The sequence below is a fragment of the Pelodiscus sinensis genome, chromosome 3 (genome assembly GCF_052426305.1).
Source record: "Pelodiscus sinensis isolate ZL-2025 chromosome 3, ASM5242630v1, whole genome shotgun sequence".
Taxonomy (NCBI): Eukaryota; Metazoa; Chordata; order Testudines; family Trionychidae; genus Pelodiscus; species Pelodiscus sinensis.
The window spans coordinates 167,510,343-167,530,311 of NC_143054.1; the positions used below are offsets into that span (position 1 = coordinate 167,510,343).

The window sequence follows — 19,969 nt, forward strand, 5'->3', positions numbered from 1 at the left end:
TTAAGTGAGATTTTTGCTAGTTTCTGGAATTTAAGGACAGGTCTGCTGGTGGGAGGAGGGAGAGGGAGTAACTGCTTGGGGCCATTTAAATTGCTGATAGATCTCCACCTGGAATACTCTGGGCAGCCTGGAGAAGGCATGATGTACTTTGGGCAGCACTGAAGGAGGCTAGCACCAGGCCCACCCCTTCTACCTGAGGCACTGTCCCTTACAGGGGACAGGGCCTTTCTCAGGGCCCTAGCAAGTCTCTTGGCCCCACAGTTTCAGAATGTCATTAGTAGGGATATAAAAACTGCCTAAAATAGTTAATAAGTTAAATGATTTGTTTAACTGGTTAACCACCAGCTGCAGGTGGGGAACTGCTGTGGCCATGGGCAATGGGGGGCTGCTTCCACCGGCTGGGCCTTTCAGTTAACTGGTTACCCAGTAAGTATGCTGGTAAGGCTAAGGCTTACCTGGTAATTGGTTATCCGATTAACCCTTTGCATTCATAATGCATTAATAGAGCAAGAAGAAAATGCTGTGACAGACTCAGACCAGCTGGCTGCCACATACTAATGGAGGGAAGACATGCTGGGGCTTGGGTGAACAGCTTTCTCTTCCCTGAGTAAAAAAAAGGCCAAGCCTAAGTACAGCATAATCAGCCAGGCACTTGGGGTCAATTAGAGTTTCCTGGCAGCTACAGGCTAATTAGACATTTGCAGCCAATTAAGGTCTGTGGTGCTGCTTTAAAAGATCTTCCTCCAGTTAAGGAAAGGGGGAAGGAAAAGAGTAAAGGACTGGAAGGAGGAAGTGCATTGTAGAAGAACTGTGTTGGTATGAGCGGAGGACAGATGAGCAGATACCAAAGGAAAGGTGCTGGAAGGGATGGTTTGGGGAAGTGGCCCAGGAAAAAGCTGCCAGATTGAAAGTGGCAGTAACACTGCCCGGTGCTACTGCCTTAGGGTCCCTGGGCCAGAACTCAGAGTAGTGGACGGGCCTGGGATCCTCCCAAAGCTCCCCAGGACATCACGAAGATCTACCTCGAGTAGGGAGATCAGGACTCCAGAGGGGATTTTACCCCAAATTTATGAACTAGCCTGTGATGAGTGTGTCTCAGTAGGCTGTGGCTCCTGCCTGTAGTAAAGAGAAAGAGGCTGTGTGCAGGGCCACAGCAAGCCCCTATAGTGCGAGACCCAGGGGGAACGGCTGGAGCTTTGCCACAATTCATGTACTAGGTATATGTCTGTCTGTTTGCTGTTCCAAAACAAATAGACTGTTTTCACGCACAGCGATATTAAGACACTGTTTTAATTCATTTTTATATTTGTTGTCTGTTAGCTGTGTATTGTTGAGCAGCTCAACTTCTACTTGATCTCCGTTGCCTTTCTTAACTAGCTGCCCTCTATTCACATCCATAGCTCAGGAAATACTTTGTCACATTTGAGACAATGAGGAATTCTGAATGAGGCACACAATGGAAATGTAAAACTGATCTATTCATACACTAGAGGATTTACCCGGTGTTGCTCTGGTCCTTGTGGGGATGCTGGAGTCAGGATAGGAGGTGGGAGATGCAGGAGTGAGGACGGGGTTGGGATATGTGGGAGGGGCTAAGGGCAAGGAGTGGGAACAAGGAGGCAGAGGGTGGAAGAGATGAGGGGTGCTCAGGGCAGCCTTGAGGCTGCTTCCGGGCTGCATTGCCCGGCGCTGGCCAGTAGCTAGTCCTTGGGCCAGCCAGGACTGCATTACTCGGCTGGTGTTTGGAAGGGGAAGGGGGTCTGTGGTGGCAAGGTCTGCACTGTCAAGCCTTGGCTGGTGGCTACTCCCCAGAGGGAGATGCACGACCTCTGAGCTGCAGGGCACCTTTCTCACCCCCCAGTATCTGACACTGCGACTGAAGGCTGGGTGGTGGTGTGGTTTGGGTTTTGTCTTTGGGGTGGGGATGCCACTTATCTGTGGCTGGCAGAATGCAGAGCCCTGCCCCCACTGGCCACTGTCTTACAGGTGCAGCCCCCCCCACTGTGGTCACTCTGCAGTATAACTGTCCCCTGCATTTGCTGCCCTCTTGCCACTCTGGAGTGTAATTGTCTCTGTTCTCAGACCCTTACCTTTCCATGTTATGGAAAACATTTGGATTCCAGGCACATCCCACTGTCCTGGCACAACCAAACCCTTATCTTGCTTTGAGGGTACGTCTAGACTGCGAGGATCTATCAGAAAAAGATACGCAAAATGCACTTCGCATTTTGAGTATCTTTTTCCGATACTTTTGTCTAGACTGGGCCAAATTTTGGAAAATCCCAGTCTTTTGAAAGCCCCCTTCTTCCTCATGGAACGAGGAATACAGGGGCTTCTGAAAAAGCACGATCACTCTTCTGCAAAAAAAAAAAAAAAAAAAAAAAGTGAAAGAGCAAACACGTGCCCTGGATGCGGCGGAGTTTTTGCAGGATAAGTATCCCCAAACCCCCCCGCAGTTTAGCCATACCCATAGTTATAAGAGGAAGCTGCATATCAAAGTTGGTGATCCCAGTTCTTACTGCTTAGGAAGCATTCTTGAACAAACAGACTCACAGACAGACGAGCAGACACACACACACAGTTTCTAAAATATGTATTAAGATTTGGGAGAAAGTTTGGTTCTTTTTTTCAGCCCAAGTGGGAAGGAAGTTTTAATTTATTTCGTAGTTTTTTCTTTAAAATAGGGCTGTCAATTGATGTGTGTTAACATATATGATTAATGCAGGGCAGGATTAACACAATAATTTTTTAACGTGTTCATTGCAGGCATTAATGCTGCACTGTCCCTTTGAAGTGCCGCCCCGGTGCCTCAAAGGGGCAGCACATTAGGAGCCTGGGATCAGCTGGAGTGCTGCACGGAACCTGGGGTCAGCTGGGAACTCCAGCTGATCCCAGGCTCCTAATGTGCTGCCCCTTTGAAGTGCCAGGGTGGCGTTTCCAAGGGGCAGCACAACGCGGAGCCTGGGATCAGCTGGAGTGCCCATCTGATCCCAGCCTCCATGGTGCTGCCCCTTAGAAATGCCAGGGTGGCCTTTCCAAGGGGCAGCGCTGCACAGAGTCCCCAGCTGATCCCGGGCTCCTGTGGTGCTGCCCATTGGAAACACCGTGATGGCCTTTCCAAGGGGCAGCGCTGCATAGAGCTGGGGTCAGCTGGCTACTACAGTTGGTCCTGGGCTCCGTGCAGAGCTGCCCCTTTGAAATGCCACCACTGTGTTTCAAAGGGGCAGAGCAGGTGCTGCCTCTTTGAAATGCAGCAGTGGTGTTTCAAAGGGGCAGTTGCGCTGAGCGTGGGGTCAGCTGAGGTCTCCCTCTGATCCTGGGCTTCCACAGCGTTGCCCCTTTGAAACGCCACTGTAGCGTTTCAAAGGGGCAGTGCACGCGATTAATTGCAATTACATTTTTTAATCATTTGACAGCTTGATAGCCCTTCTTTAAAAGGAAGAAAGTCTGAAATACCACTTCCCCAAAAGTCCATTGTCCCCTCATCTTTTTTTTTTTTAAACACTAAATACCGAGGCCAAGTTACAGTGCCGCCTTCAATTCCCTATTGAAGATAGTTTTGTAGTAATAATAGTGTCATTTGTAAAACATTATATTGAGGGAAGTACATGTTAGAGAATTGTCTTTGTTTTTTCTGTTTCCTTCTAAGGACTTTTTTCTGTCTTATTTCCAGGAGATCTCCTATACTTGAGAGAGACCAAGAAATATAGCCACTCCTGAGTTACGAACAAGTTACAGACCAACACTTGGTCCGTAACTCAAAGTTTTTGTAACTCGGATCCCATAAAGTTAGACGGCGACTGTGCTGTTCGTAAGTGTAGATCGCCGTTTGTAACTCGGATCTGCATTTACGACCACTTTGGTCGTAAGTGCGGATGGTCGTAAGTGGAGGTGGTTGTAACCCGGGGAGCGGCTGCAATCAACTTAGTTTGCAGAATGAAGTTGGTCTGAAAATTCCTAACTACTGTATAAGGATAGTTAGTTACTGGAACGCAGATATTTTTGAATCTCTGTTATTGAAGATTATAAAGAACAGGTTAGACAAATGCCTGTCAGGAATGGTCTAGGTATCCTTGTTCTGCCTCATAGCAGGAGGATGGACTAAATGACCTATTGAAGGCTATTCCAGCTCTACATTTAATATGATTCTGTATGAGAAAGTATTTAAGGCTGCTCTTTTTGGTTTGTTTCACAGGTGGAGACCAAAACGCTATGCAAATCCAGAGTTAATGAAGATATTGCATAATTCGGTGGAAGATTCATATAAACGTCTTATTTATCCTCTTCTCTGTAGAGAATTCAGGTAAATGCTGTATGATTTATTTTCACAAATCCTGGAACATGTCGGATTTAGTAGGTATCTTTCAGCTAAGTAAAAAATTAATTATGTTTAGTTTAGCCTGAAATAATCTAAAAGTGATCAGTTAGCAATCTTAATTCTCAAGATTGACTTTTCATCTGCATTCAGGTTAGTCTAGATCAGGGGTCTCCAAACTTTTCAGCCCGAGGGCCGCATTAACTATCAAACAGCAGTTCGGGGGCCGACTACACACTTGAGGTCCAAATAAAAAACAATCAAAACATGAATGTTGTTTTTAATTATTTATTTAATATTATTTTATTCAGTTATTATTTAATAACACATTGATACACTACACATGAACACCTGTATTAGTGTGAATGGTGAAATTGTTTCCTGGATGCCAAAATAGCAGACATTTCTGGCTTTAGATTTGTTGTCCCTAACATCAACAGTGACCTGAGATTATCATCGGACAAGTTTGTTCTCAAATTGTTCTTCACATATTTCATTCTTGAAAATGTTTGTTCACACAGGTATGTTGTTCCAAAGATTGAAAGGTACCTTGATGCAAAAGTTTTGACATTAGGAAAGTCTTCCTTGGGCAAAAACTGGTAAAAACCCACCAGTCCTATTTTGAACTTGTCCCTAAGGAGGTCATTTGCTTGCAACTCAATGACTTCCAGCTGCAGTTCATCTGGGCAACTGGCCACATCTGCTTCAAATGGGTTTTGAAACAATCTCACTTCTTCTGCCTTTGAATCCAAGTCAGAAAACCGCTGCTGAAACTGCAGCTGGAGGTCTTTGATGATCTCGCATGCAAATGACGTGGGGAACTCAGCTGTTGCTTCAGCCATGAAGACCTTGCACTGCTGAAAGTGCGTCAAGTTGTTGGCCTGTACTTGTTCCAAAAACAAGACAAGTTTGGATCTGAAGGCCTTTAGGTGGGTGTATAGATCAGAAACTAGATTTTGCTCTCCTTGTAGTTTTAGGTTCAGAAAATTTAAATGACTAGTTATGTCTGCAGCAAAAGCCAATTTCCATACCCACTCTTCATCAGACAGTAATGGCTGTGGCTTGCCTTTACTTTCCAGGAAGTCACCTATTTCCTTTCTTAACTTAAATACTCTGCTCAGAACTTTCTCACAACTTAGCCATCTTACTGCTGTGTAATATGGTAAATCTTGCGATTCTGTGTCTGTATCTTTCAACATGTCTCTGAACTGTCTATGGTTGAGCCCATGTGACCTTATTAAATTCACCATCTTCACCACAGGATTCAGTACACTGCTAATGTCCACATATTTAGCACACAAAGCTTGCTGGTGAATAATACAGTGCAGGAACATTGGTTGTATAATGTTTTTCTCATTACACATCTGCTTCACTTGTCCAACCAAGCCTTTCTTTATGCCACTCATGTTCTTTCCTCCATCAACAGTCAGGCAACTGAGGTTAGTCCAGTCCAAGTTATAATCAGCAAATGTTTTTTTCAACTCATTGAATATATCCTCTCCGGTAACAGTGCCATACATGCTATGTAGGGAAGCCAGCTCTTGTGTTATGTTCATGTCTTCATCCACACCTCTAATGAACACAAGCAGTTGAGAGGTGGAGCAGCTGTCCAGCGATTCATCCATTGCAATTGAAAAATGGCGAACCTTGCTTGCATTTTTCGCTATTTGAGTCACAATGTTTTCACCCATGTCTGCAACACGGCGGGCAATGGTATTCGCACCCAAAGCTACATTTTCAAATTGTTTTGACTTTTCTGGGCAAAGTTCCTCAGCCACTTCCAACAAACATTCCTTCACTACTTCACCATCTGTAAAGGGTTTGCCACTTTTAGCCAGGACGTAGGCAACTTTATAACTGGCCTTAGTTAAGGATTCATTTTCATTTGAGGATTTACTGAACAATGTCCTCTGAGATGTGAGTTGATTTTGTAATTTAGAAAATTTTTCGGCACGGACTTTACCCTTCAACTGTACGTATTTCTCCTGATGTTTGCTTTGATGATGACGGCGCAGGTTGTATTCTTTCATCACAGCCACGGTTTCGTTGCAAATCACACACAATGCTTTCTCGCCGGATTTGATGAAGAAGAATTTCAAACTCCATTCTTCTTGAAATTGCCGAAACTCATCGTCTATTTTTCTTTTCCTCTTCTCGGCCATCGCTGGGCACTAAAATAAAGTGAATTCAACATGAATAAATAATGAAACTGAAAGTATCTTGCACACAATATCGCTCAAAAAACCTGATTATGCGAACTAATTTTGTCGCAATAATAGCTGCAAATGACCCAAAACAATTTTTAAAAATTCTTATGATTTCTTAAGTTAAACTTACCTGAATATAGTGTGCAAATATATCCACTTATGGTAGAGAGATTGTTGCTTTTAATGTTTCCTCTTCAGAATATTCGCCTGCGAATCCGTTTCTCCCGGAAGGGGGGGGGGGGGCTTTCCCCCCTGCTCTCCACTTCCTCAGCACGCTGTCCTCCCCTCCTGCTTGCCACCGCTCACTCCTTCCCCCCCCCCGGGCGGAAGGGGTCACCTTTTTAAAGTTCCCGCCGGGGTTCACGTTCCCCCGCACGTCGCCGGGCGGGCGTTACCACCACCGCCCATCCTGCCCCCTGATTGGCCGGCTGCCCTGTCAGTCTGGGCGGGGGAACACCGCCCGTGCTAACCCCCGCCCCCTGCGCCGTTTGCCGCCGCGCGGCCGCTTGTCAGCAGAGCGGCCCGCTTCTCCTGCCCCGGCGCGGCGTGAGTACACGCCGCACACCCCTGACAGGGCCCCCCCGCGGCAAGAAGGGCCCAGACAAAAAAGTCTCCACGGGCCGGATGAGAGGGCCTCGCGGGCCGTAGTTTGGAGACCCCTGGTCTAGATCAGTGGTTCTCAATTTATTTATCATGTCTAGAGAACATGACCTATGAAGCCAGGCTTCATGAACTGGGCTTGTTTAGTTTGGGAAAAAAGAAGATTAAGGGGGGACATGATAGCGGTTTTCAAATATCTAAAAGGGTGTCACAAGGAGGAAGGAGAAAATTTGTTCCTCTTGGTTTCTGAGGACAGGACAAGGAGTAATGGGCTTAAAGTGCAGCAAGGGAGGTTTAGATTGGACATGAGGAAAAAATTCCTAACTGTCAGGGTGGTCAAATATTAGAATAAATTGCCAAGGAAGGTGGTGGAATCTCCCTCTCTGGAGATATTTAAGAACAGGTTAGATAGACATCTGTCAGGGATGGTGTAGACGGAGCTTGGTCCTGCCTTGAGGGCGGAGGGCTGGACTTGATGACCTCTCGAGGTCCCTTCCAGTCCTATGATTCTATGATTGTTGGCTACATATGTGACCCACAATATGTTACCTGAGGGTGTGGAAAGAAAAAAAAAAACCTGACCTATGTTATATTGGTTATATTACTATCAAATGTTTTTAATATGTAACCTTGTTTTTTTTTTTAAATTGACATAGGATTTTATTCCTATTAATTTTAATTGGGGGAAAAGTATTTAACCCAATTTCATATGTTATCTGTATTTTTCACAGTATTTTTATTTCACATTTACGTTTAGATTTTGTAATAATATAAACACATCATTATCATCATCTTAACAGTAAACTTGTGTCACTAAAATTGTCTTAAGCATCTGTTTTTTCCATTACACAATTGCCGTTGCGTTAATGCTGTCACTGACATTGTTCTGATTCCATTTCTTTTATATGTCTGAAAGAAACTGACAAAGTAACTCAATAAGGGCTAGAAGTGGCCCTTACATTTGTCATCTCTACTATATGATAAATATAGTACGGGCAGTCCCCGGGTTACATGGATCCGACTTATGTCGGATCCCTACTTACAAACGGGGTGAGGCAACCCTGCACTAGCTGCTTCCCCCCAGCAGACCAGGGAGACGCGAAGCTAGCGCCCCCCCCCCTCCCATAGCAGACCAGGGAGACGCGGAGTGGCTTTTCTCAGCAGACACCTCCGCTTGAGAATAAAGGACTGAGGGAAGTGAGGTGTGGGAGAATAAAACTGAGCTCTGGAGAAATGTTTGGCTAGAGTTTCCCCTACAATATATACTAGTTCTGACTTACATACAAATTCAACTTAAGAACAAACCTACAGTCCCTACCTTGTACGTAACCCGGGGACTGCCTGTAGTTGGTTTGATACTATACCAAGGATATTGTGATGGCTCTGGAAACTAATCTTATTTCCAGTGACACGGTAATAGCTGTATCATGAGATGGTGTCACTTGCAAGGTATATAATACTGTTTAAATAAAAAGGAAATTTAAAATTCAAAACTTAGTAATGTTTGAGTCTATTTTGCCATAAGTAGACTCCAATGTGACTGACTTACATCCTCAGAATAGTAGCTAGACTGCCAGCCTAGGCTTAATTTGCACCATTCCATGTTACAAAATCTAATACGTGGCTGGGGTCTTGTCTAGACATGGATTTTATGCAGTGGTACAACTCCTTCTGCAGATGGAGAAAGCCGTGATTTGCACTGGTACAACACTCCTTTACTTGGAATCAGGATACAGTTTACACCAGTGCAGTTTATCATAGCTTGTCTGGGTTCACTATGGAGTTATGTCACTACAGGATCTGTGGCTGGCCATTTATAACTGTAATCAGTTCACACTTCCAATGCTGAGCTTGCCAGATGTGCGTTTTTCAACCGGAATAATTTATTGAAAAGAGACCCAGATAGCTCCAGTCAGTACTGCTGGCTGAGCTGTTAAGTCTGGTTGGCTGCAGTGGCCAGTTCTGTGCAGCCTTCTTGTCTCTTTGGCTTCTCATCTGAATTTGTCATCCTGAGTGTCAGCGCTGCACCTCCATTTAGCCCATTGGAGCTGAGGGGGCCAGCACTTGTGGATGGGGGCAGCATGTGGACACACATGATGGTGCCTTCACTTAGGAGCTGGAGAGACATGCATGCCTGGAGTCTCCACTCTTTTCTACACCGCAAGCCCCTCCCCCCCAGCTTCTCCCTCACCCAAACACTCTCCCATAGCCTGTATCCCAGTGCCCCGTCTTTTACCCCATCCCAGAACACTCTCCTATACCTCAGAGCCCACACCCGCAGCTGGAACCTAGACCTCCCAACAACCCAGCCCCTGTACCAGCCTAGAGTCCCCTCCTGTACCCTGAATCCTCATTTCTGGCCCTACCCTGGAGCCTTCTCTCTGAGGTTAGAGCCTGTATCTCTCTCACATTGCAACTTCCTGCCCCAGCCTGAAGCCCCTCTCCTACTTCTGAACTCCTTGGCCGTAGTCCAGAGCCCCCCTGAACCCCAAACTCCTCATCCCTGGCCCCACCCAAGAGCCTGCACCCTGCAGCTCAAGCACTCACCTCCCACATCTCTGTCCCTGAATGGTGAAAATGAGCAAGTAGGCAAGGGTGGCGGAAAGTGACCTAAGGAGGGGGAAATGGAATGAGTGGGGAGTGAGGCTCTAGGAAGGGGTGTTGTGCGGCAGAGTGGGTTGAGAACATTTTGTTTTCTGCAATCAGAAATTTGGCCACTCTTCCCAATTTAGACAAGTCCTGATAATTGAGACTTCTGGGATCTTTTCCCACTTTGACACATTCACTCTGTGACCTTGGGTGAATCACTAAACTTCTGTGTTTGTTTCATCATCTGTAAAATGGAATTAATAGTACTGAACGGGTTTCTTATGAGGCTTAGTTATTTAAGGCAAGTTGTAGTCTCAGATGCCTACTTGGACTCTCAGAGTAAATGGATGGATCATGCAAGGGTATCTGAAGGCTAAATTTGGCTTTAGAGCCATGGTGACCAACATACTAGCCATGCATGGGCTATTTGGTGGTTGAGTGTGGCTAGTTTTTTGTAACAGTGGCTCCTGCTTCAGAACTGGTTGGACACCACAGCTTTAGGGTCTGTAAAGTGCTATATGTAGCGCTTTAAAAGTGGGCTTATGAATTTGCTTGGTAACAGCAAGATGGTATGACAGAGGGTACGTCTAGACTACATGCCTCTGTCTCCAGAGGCATGTAGATTAGGCTACCAGGCATAGGAAAATGAAGCGGAGATTTAAATAATCGCCGCTTCATTTAAATTTACAGGGCTGCAGCGCTGAGCCTATCAGCTGTTTGTCGGCTCAGCGCAGTAGTCTGGACGTTCCGCGGTCGACATCAAAGGCATTTGTCGACCACCCAGGTATGCCTCCTGGTATGAGGCATACCTGGGTGGTCGACAAATGCCTTTGATGTCGACACCCGCGCGTCCAGACTACTGCGCTGACCCAACAAACAGCTGATAGGCTCAGTGCTGCAGCCCTGTAAATTTAAATGAAGCGGCGATTATTTAAATCGCCGCTTTATTTTCCTATGCCTGGTAGCCTAATCTACATGCCTCTGGCGACAGAGGCATGTAGTCTAGACGTACCCAGAATTTCACATAGCTCATGATCAAGAGCTGAGGTGGGAAAGGATTGAGGTAATCCCTTGAAAGCATAACTGACCACATTCCCTTGTCTATGTCCCCCTCCCACAACTCCTTAGATCGCTTCTGAGAGTGGGAAATGTGTCTTTTTTCACTTCTAGAACTGAGAGGGCATTTCTTTTATCTTCTCTTCCACTCTTTGCAAGAGTTGGCAGGGGTGAGGTTAAGATGACGATAGACCCAGTTGTAAAGGTCTGCTTGCTGCATATATAATCTAATAAGATGTTTTTGTGGTGAGTTTTTAGTCAGTTAGGCTTATTGAAGATATTGTGGCCCATTCCACTTTCCCCTGAACCTCCCTCAACTTTGATTTCAAGTTTATTGTTGCTACAGTAAATATAGCTCTTATATATGGCCAAAATATTGGCTGGCTGTAAATATTCCATAGCTCTTATAGTTAATATATTATGTTGAAAAAATATTATAAATATTCCATAGCTTTTACAGTTAATTTATTAGGTTGAAAAAAATTAAACAACAAAAGGTCCTGTAGCACCTATATTAGGTTGAGTAATACTGAAGTGAAAACAGTTCAATTGTAAAAACAGCCATAATACACATGCCGCAATAGACGTTCAAACAGTTTTATGGCCTACTTTTTCAAAAGTAACTATTTCTGTGTGTCTTTAATTTTTTGGGTGCATTACCTAGAGCAATCAAAGATGTTCTGATTTTTAGATCAGGTCCCTTGAAAATTGTCAAGTTGGTAATCCAAAACCAATATCACATTTTGAAAATTGTAATTAGGGAACCAATGGCCCACTGGAAAACATTTGGTTCTTCTTTGAGTGGTGGCCCTCTGGGTGCTCCACTCAGGTCTCTGTGTGTCCTTTGTCATGATTATGAGGGTTAGCCAGCAGCCTGGGGATTAAGGGGTTAACTACACCTAGCCAGGTGGAGTGACCAATAAGAATGTAGGTGGGATTTTTCAAACTGGGACAAAGGAATTTGGGTTTTTCCTTTGTCCTTTTGTCGCTCTGAGAGTTCTCTGCAGCTACAGAGAGGGACAAGCATGTCTCTCTCTCTCTCCAAGACATCATTCTTCATTTTCTGTAAGTAGGGTAAAGTTTAGGTAGTTTCGTTAGGTTTTATTGTGTTATGGATTGGGTATGGGATCTGAGATCTGGCACTGCTTAAAAGATGTTTTGGCTTTTCTTTGTAACTAAGTTCTAGGCCCATGGAGTTTCTCCATGAGTATATTTTGTTACCTTCCTCTCTAGTCATTATACTTGCAACCAGAATATTGTTGTAATAATAAAAGTTCTTTCTTTTCTTTTATTAACCTGGCAGTGGTTAATGGTGTGCCCTGATTTTTGTTTTAGGGGGAAGATTTCCCAAATGATCTTTCCCCTGGTTTCTTTAGCAACATTTGGGTGGTGGCAGCGGAAGTTTTATTCCCAAGATCTAGGTTTTTAAGATCTTGGGGGAAGTTTTATACCAAAGCCTGGTAGAAAAGGCTTTGGGGTACACTTGCTGGCCCCCACTTCTGCATTTATCATGCCAGAGTGGGGAAGGAGCCATGACATGGTGGCATAGCGGTGGGATTATTTGGAGAACCCAGGATTTTTAAAAGGGCACAGTTTTCTTTTGAGTTGCAAGCTTTGCAGTTTTCCTTTTGTTTTTCTTTTGTTTTTGGGCTGCCTCAGGGAGGGGCAGACCTTAAGCCAGACACAGACCTACCCAAACAGTTTGTTTTTTTCTAGCTTTCGGGACAACTGGATAGCTAGGCTAGTTAAGACAGGATGTCCAACTCTAGGACAGATTCATTCCCCAAGGGGAGGGCAGGAGCAATGTATAGCAGCGCTTCTCCCCCCTCACCAATGCCTTCTACATGGGAAGTTGCCTGTAAGATCGGCAGGCCTCTAACTGACAAGGAGATGGAGTTTTTCCTACAGCTGGAGGACAGGCGTGCACAACGAGAGGCCGAAGACAGGCGTGCACAACGAGAGGCCGAGGACAGGCGTGCACAACGAGAGGCCGAGGACAGGCGTGCCCAGCAAGAACATCTGGAGAGGCTAGCAGCAATAAAAGCAGAAACAAAGGCAAAGCGTGCACAACGTGAGGCCGAGGAGGAGCGCAACGAACGAGAATACCAGGCGAGGCTAGCAGCAGCACAGGCGGGGCTAGCAGCAGCACAGGCAAGGCTAGCAGCAGCACAGGCGAGACTAGCGGAAACAAAGACTGAGACCAGGCAAATAGAAGTGAAAACACAGGAGAGGATTGCTAAAGCGAAGGCCCCATCAACTGACCATCTTGCTCCCATGAGTGTTCCAGTCCCTGTTCAATATCCCAGGAAACTCCAGGTCCAGGGAGTGGAAGAACAACAGAGACTGTATCCTCAGGGGGGTTCAGTGGAGAACCATGTGGGGATGGGGTGTGATTATGGCATGAATAGTATGTATAATCAGGCGGATACCTTAACCCAGCCCCAGAACATGCATGAGGTTTGGGGAGGGGGTGAGTGTGAATCTGGGAAGTTGTCTGTGGCTAGTCAGGCCTATGGGGAACCAGGTAAAAGTTTTCCTCAATGGTTGCCTGAGGGAGATAGTTGTGTGTCTATGGGTGAGGCCTCTACACGTCTGCCTGGAGCCTCAGAGGAGAGGCTAGTGTCAGATTTTTGGTCAGATTTTTGGGCTCTACCTGCCCTATTTCAGGAAAGTGTCCCTCTGGTGCAGTCTGGGGTGGCTGGCCAGAGTGAAAGTTTAGTTGGGGAAAAAGATCAAATTCTGGAGGGTGTTCAGTGTGAGCAGCCTCTGTGTGTGGAGCCTGGCAGTTTGGCTGCTGTGGAGGGGGGTATGCATGTGGGGGAAGGGTTTCTTCCCAATTCTTTGTCTACAGGAGGTGCCAGTCAGCCTGGATTGGCTGAGGAGAGTGCTGTGGGCCCAGATTTAGCTCTGGGGGCAGCTGAAGCCCAGAAAGGGGAGGGGGAGGTCTCTGATCTTTCCCCAGAGGAGTCTGTGTGTTTTCCTGAGGGGGGGTTGTGTGAAAACCTGCCTGCTCAGGGGATAGAGGGATCACAGGAGGAGTTGGTGGTGGCTCAGCACGGTGATGCTATTGTAGAGCCAGGGGAAGATGAGCTTTTGCTTGCAGAAAGTCATAAGGAAGAGGATCCTTATGGTGGGGCTGGCCAGAAGGTTGCTGTGCCTGAGGGGGGTAAAAGTGACTTGGGGATAGAAAGATCCTGTGAGGAGCAAAGGAATTCCATAGCCATTGTGAACAGGGGAGCCACACCCAGCCAGGCCTATGTCTTTGGAAGAGGGAGTTTTGAACTTAACCCCACATGGCATGGGGGAGGGGCAAGACTTGTGTTTGCCCAAGAAGGTTGCAACTTTTTAAATGTAAAAAACCAGAATTGTCAATGTACACTTGGGGTGGATTTGTTCCTACTGCTTATGTTAACTTGCATAACCACTGTACTGCTGTTACTAAGAATGGTAACTATGTCCACTATGCATGATTTTGTACCAAAACCCTGGAAACTGTTACGAGATGTACCCAAGGACACACTGGATGTTCAAAAGCTTTGGGACCCTGGTATTTCACTGTTAATACTTGTAATTAGTGTTGAAGCTTCTCACCTGAGAAGGGACATTCCAAAATTGATATGCTGTATGGGAAGGGAAACTGAGGCATGGCAACATTTTGTGCAAAGGGACCCATGTAAGGTGTCTAATGAAAGCTTGTTCACGGTTGATTCTATGTATGAGACATGTGTACAGGTGTGATGTTTATATATAAAGGTTCTCATTAACAATCTTACTCTCGACATTTTCTTCCTTTCAGTAATGTATCTTTAGAGTTTAGATTCTAAAGGATTGGCCCAGCGTGATCTTGTGGGTAAAATCTAAAGTGAAAATTGGCTTGGTACTGTGGCTGAGTCCTTTGGACCAGGAGGATCTGTTTGGAGTTGGTGAGTGGGTTTTGGTAACCTCTCACCTGTGTATGGAGGCCTAAGTCTGGTGATGGCACCGGGAAGCTGAAGTGTCTAAGGGGTTTTGCTGGTGAGGCTTCCGGCTGACCGGGGAGGCAGCTGAAGTGCTTGGTGTAATTTGAGGGGTGCCTGGGAAAGGACCCCAGTTGAGGGCGGTAAATAGCCCTGGTTTTATGCTCGGTGTAATTGGAGGGGTGCCTGGGAAAGGACCCCAGTTGAGGGCGGTAAATAGCCCTGGTTTTAAGCAATTCGCCCTGAGCTGACACTCTCAGTGGTGCCAAGACCTGGCCTGGTGTATGATAGTGATGTATTTCGCAAGAGACACAGAACCTGGTCAATTGAACTTTAGTTCAAGACCCCACGCTATTCTAAATTTGATTTTGAAACTGAGAGCTTGATTGGTTAATGAGGCATTTCTGGACTCAACTACTTAATATTCTCTGTATAGCTGTGATGGTACTCTATGGATATGGAAGCCTTTGCTTACTTTTTATGTCTTCAAGCGTTTAGTCAAGTGTGCATAATGTATTTACTATGTTTTATCTTAGACCTACAGGAAGAAATCACAGCCAGTGTGGCCAGAGGCTGTCCAGCACCGTCTGTGATTTGGTGGGCATGTCATGATTATGAGGGTTAGCCAGCAGCCTGGGGATTAAGGGGTTAACTACACCTAGCCAGGTGGAGTGACCAATAAGAATGTAGGTGGGATTTTTCAAACTGGGACAAAGGAATTTGGGTTTTTCCTTTGTCCTTTTGTCGCTCTGAGAGTTCTCTGCAGCTACAGAGAGGGACAAGCATGTCTCTCTCTCTCTCCAAGACATCATTCTTCATTTTCTGTAAGTAGGGTAAAGTTTAGGTAGTTTCGTTAGGTTTTATTGTGTTATGGATTGGGTATGGGATCTGAGATCTGGCACTGCTTAAAAGATGTTTTGGCTTTTCTTTGTAACTAAGTTCTAGGCCCATGGAGTTTCTCCATGAGTATATTTTGTTACCTTCCTCTCTAGTCATTATACTTGCAACCAGAATATTGTTGTAATAATAAAAGTTCTTTCTTTTCTTTTATTAACCTGGCAGTGGTTAATGGTGTGCCCTGATTTTTGTTTTAGGGGGAAGATTTCCCAAATGATCTTTCCCCTGGTTTCTTTAGCAACATTTGGGTGGTGGCAGCGGAAGTTTTATTCCCAAGATCTAGGTTTTTAAGATCTTGGGGGAAGTTTTATACCAAAGCCTGGTAGAAAAGGCTTTGGGGTACACTTGCTGGCCCCCACTTCTGCATTTATCATGCCAGAGTGGGGAAGGAGCCATGACATCCTTGCTCTGGCGATCAGAGATTTTTGCCTAGCAGTACCTTCCCGCATTGTGCATGTGCAGCTGCTCTCTCACAATGTTTTCATCTGTTGGCTGCACATGTGGTGCAAGTGTCCATCAGTTCTTTTTCTACTGTCCTTGGCAGAAGACAGAGTCACAGCAGTGCTTTCCTTTCTGACTAAAAAGATAAAAATAGCGTAGTAAAACAAAACAAAAAAAACCCGCTTCCCAGGTTTTTCTACTTTTATTATTCCTCCAAGCTTTTGGACTCTAGAAAGTTTAAAATATTTAAAATGCCAGGTTCTCCTGATTTAAAAAAAAATGTGATTCTTGCAGGGACTTTGAGACTGCATAAAATGTCTCGGCAAAGGCCATGTGATGCAGAAATGCCCACGCTGCCAGAACATGATGGCCAGAGCCAGAAAATACAGAGAAATGAGACTTAAGAACTTCCTATAGGAAGAATCCCTTCAGCCCCCAGAGGATAAAGCTCCTGAACTGGTGGAGCAGTTAAAGCATCATAAGAAAGCTAATTCATCACCCGCAAGGGTCTCCCGCATGTCCTGGGCCTTGCTGGCATGGTCTTTGCCTTCCACATCCTGCACCACCCGTTCGCCAGTGCTGTCTACTTCTGGCATCACAGATAAATGAAAAATGGCACCTATGAAAAGAGTAGAGTCAGAACTGAAGAGGAAGTCTCACTCCTCCCCACCGACTGGTGCCTCTCCTCGATCAGTGCTGACAAAATCTGACACGCCACTGCTCCCAATGTGGATGGTCATCTCAGCACCGAGCGAACGTTCCAGTTCCTGTCAGTTGTAACCGAAATACGCTCGCTTTGGCACCAGAGCCAATTAGCACTGACCGTCTCACCAGCCGTTGTAATACCTGTGATTTGGCCTTATCTACCTCAGCAAGTTCCAACCCCAGTAGCTTCTTGGGAAACATTGAACCAATACCACTCTTATTCCTCCCACTGCCATTGTTCATGCAAGACGGTGGTGTCCATACCAGCTCATATAGCAACATGTTCTCCAGCCACCACTACACACTCCTCACTATCTTGTCCTCCTCATTCACCTTCTGCAACAACCCAAGCTGAGCCAGTGGATGAAGATGATGACCTACTTCACTCAGACAGCTCTTCCCCAGTTCCCAGTCTTTCTCTTCTCCATATGAGGCTGTCTTCCCCTCGTCATCCTCTCCACCTGCTGATAACCTGAAGCAATTTCAGGATTTATTCAGGTGTGTTGCTCAATCTCAGGGCATTGTGCTTCAGGAAATACAGGAAAACTATTACAAAAACTGCTCAAGATACTCCAACCAGCGACATCCTGTAAAATAGCATTACTGATCAACAAGGCTATTATGGAACCATCAGAGGCACTCTGGCAAACACCAGACTCTATCCCTCCTATTAACCTACTCGTCTCGGCCAACGGCATGGATTTTCTCATTTCACATCCCCATCCAAATTAATTTGTTGTAGACTCAGTCTATCACAGATTAAGACAGCCTCCATACAAGTCTACACCTCAGGAGAAGGTGCAGGAAGTGGTTAGATATCTTTGGCAGGAAAATCTACTCCTCTGCCACTCTCTCGTTCCGATATCAAATTACACCACTCTCCTGGCTAACTATGGCCAGGCTAACTATACTAAACTACTGGAGCTCCTGAAAGACCTTCCTGAGCAAAAGAGGCCCCAGCTCCTGTCTGTAAGGAGAGGGCCAGTCAATAGCATGAACAGTCCTTCAGGCATCTATGGACATGGCTGACACAGGAGCCAGGGCTACAGTGACTGTGATAGTCATACACAGGGCTTTGTGGTTACAATCTTCTGGAGTCCCAAGAGAGTTGCATACGAAGGTAGAATACCTCCCCTTCAATAGGAACCAATTCTTTGCTGCTAAGACGGACAAAATCCTCTAGTGGCAAAAGATTGCCACACACCACTCTGCGAACCTTAAGCATGTACACCCAGCCGAATAGAAGGCATACTTCATACTAGAGATCAAGTAATGCCAACTATCAGAGACAGCAGCAGATATAACAAATCTAAACAAGGTTCCAACAAAAGGAAGGTGCAACATAACCAGTCCTCCGACAACCAATCCACTATGACCAAACAGCAAATTTGAAGATATGGTTGAGGGTCTGAGCGACCAACCCACTGATCGAGTGCATACTACCCTTATTTTCCATCACTGGCTGAGACCCTTCTGTCATCAGCGGGATTGCATCACTACAGACAAGTGGGTCCTTGAGATCATCAATAATAATTACTAATTCTGCTTCATTTCTATACCCCCTACCCAACTTCCTTCCCTGTCCCTTTTCAGGGACCCCTCTCACAAGCCCCTTCTACAAGCCGAAGTACATAAACTACACAACTTAAGGGCAGTAGAGCCACTCCCTCCAAAATTTCAAGAAAGTGGGTTTTATTCCAACTACTTTCTAACCACCAAGAAAACAGGGTGTTGGAGACCCATTTTAGATCTCAGGAAGCTCAACATGTTCAGAATGGTGAGTCTGGGAAATAATATACTTTTACTGGACAAGAGGGACTAGTTCTCAGCCCTCGACCTTCAGGATGCATACTTTCATATAAAGATGCATCCTGCACACAGGAGGTTTCTCAGATTAATGGTAGGCAAAGACCGCTACCAGTATCAGGTTCTTCCTTTTGGACTTTCCATGGCATCACAGTATTTTCCAAAACTTTGGCCACGGTCACAGCATTCCTCAGGAGGCAGGGCATCATTATATTCCCCTACCTTGACGACTGTTTAATCCATGGGTTCCTCACGTCAGCAAACACTAAACATGATCAGTACCACCAAGGTCTGCTTCTCTCACCTGGGTCATCTACTAAACATTCAGAAATCCACCCTAAAGCTGACACAGAAGATAGAGTTTATTGGAGCATTCCTGGATGCACCCTAAGGACCAAGACAACCGTGGTTTCCCTAGCTGCACCAACTGTCGATTGCTCCCCTGATTCCCCTCCCCATTGGTCCCCATTTACTGACTCAACATCAAGGCAAAACTCTCCACACAAACCTGAGGACCCTCAAACTCACAGCATGGCTTCTTCATGGTTCCAAAATGAGAACTTACTTGCTCAGAGAGGGCGAAGCAGATCCTCCTAAATATTAGGTCGGCACTCCTCCATGAGGTGTACCTCCTAAAACAAATGGAGACAATTTCAAGAGTGGTGCAACCAAACACTGTTCCGATACTTACCGTTCTGGACTATCTGATGGACCTTAGCGATGCTGGCTCCTCTCACAGCTCCATTTGTGTCCACCTGTCCGCCATCACAGCCTTCCACGAACCAGTGGACGACCTCTTGTTCTTCTCATATACTATCAAAGTGCTTCTTATCAGGTTTGTGAAAGACATGTCCAAATTTGTGTCACCTTAGGACTTAAACTACATGCTTGGCATGCTCACAAGACTACCCTTTGAGCCACTAGTTACTATCTCCCCACAACTTCTAGCTATGAAAATGGCCTTCATAGTGACAATAACCTCTGCGAGAAGGGGAAGTGAAATTACATACCTGATGACTCATCTACCATATACTATTTTTACCAAGGATAAAATCATTCTCAGATGTCACCCCAAGTTCCTTCCTAAAGTTATATCAGACTTCCATCTCAATGAGCTCATATACCTCCCCATCTATTTTCCAAAACCTAACAGCTCCCTGAGGGAAGCAATGCTGCATACTTTGGACAATAGACGGGCCCTTGCATTCTACATAGATAGGACCAACGAATACAGAAAATCAGACACACTTTTCATTTTTACGTCTGGTCCCCTCAGGGGGAACAGCTGTCTCCGCGCAGTGCATCTCCAAGTGGATTGTCATTTGCATATACATTTCCTACCATCTTTGTAGGAGGGAACCACCTCAGACTATCCTAGCACATTCCACTCGTGTGGT

At 45.6% G+C, this 19,969-nt stretch overlaps 1 protein-coding gene across 4 annotated transcripts in view; it reads left to right on the plus strand.

The window, feature by feature from the left end:
• SRBD1 (S1 RNA binding domain 1) overlaps positions 1–19,969 on the plus strand; it is a 245,431-nt gene that overhangs the window by 55,835 nt on the left and 169,627 nt on the right. For all 4 annotated transcript variants that reach the window (XM_075925416.2, XM_075925414.2, XM_075925415.2 and 1 more), the window contains one exon: positions 4,196–4,303. In XM_075925416.2, coding sequence (XP_075781531.2) covers positions 4,196–4,303 — 108 coding nt within the window. The remainder of the gene's footprint in view (positions 1–4,195; positions 4,304–19,969) is intronic.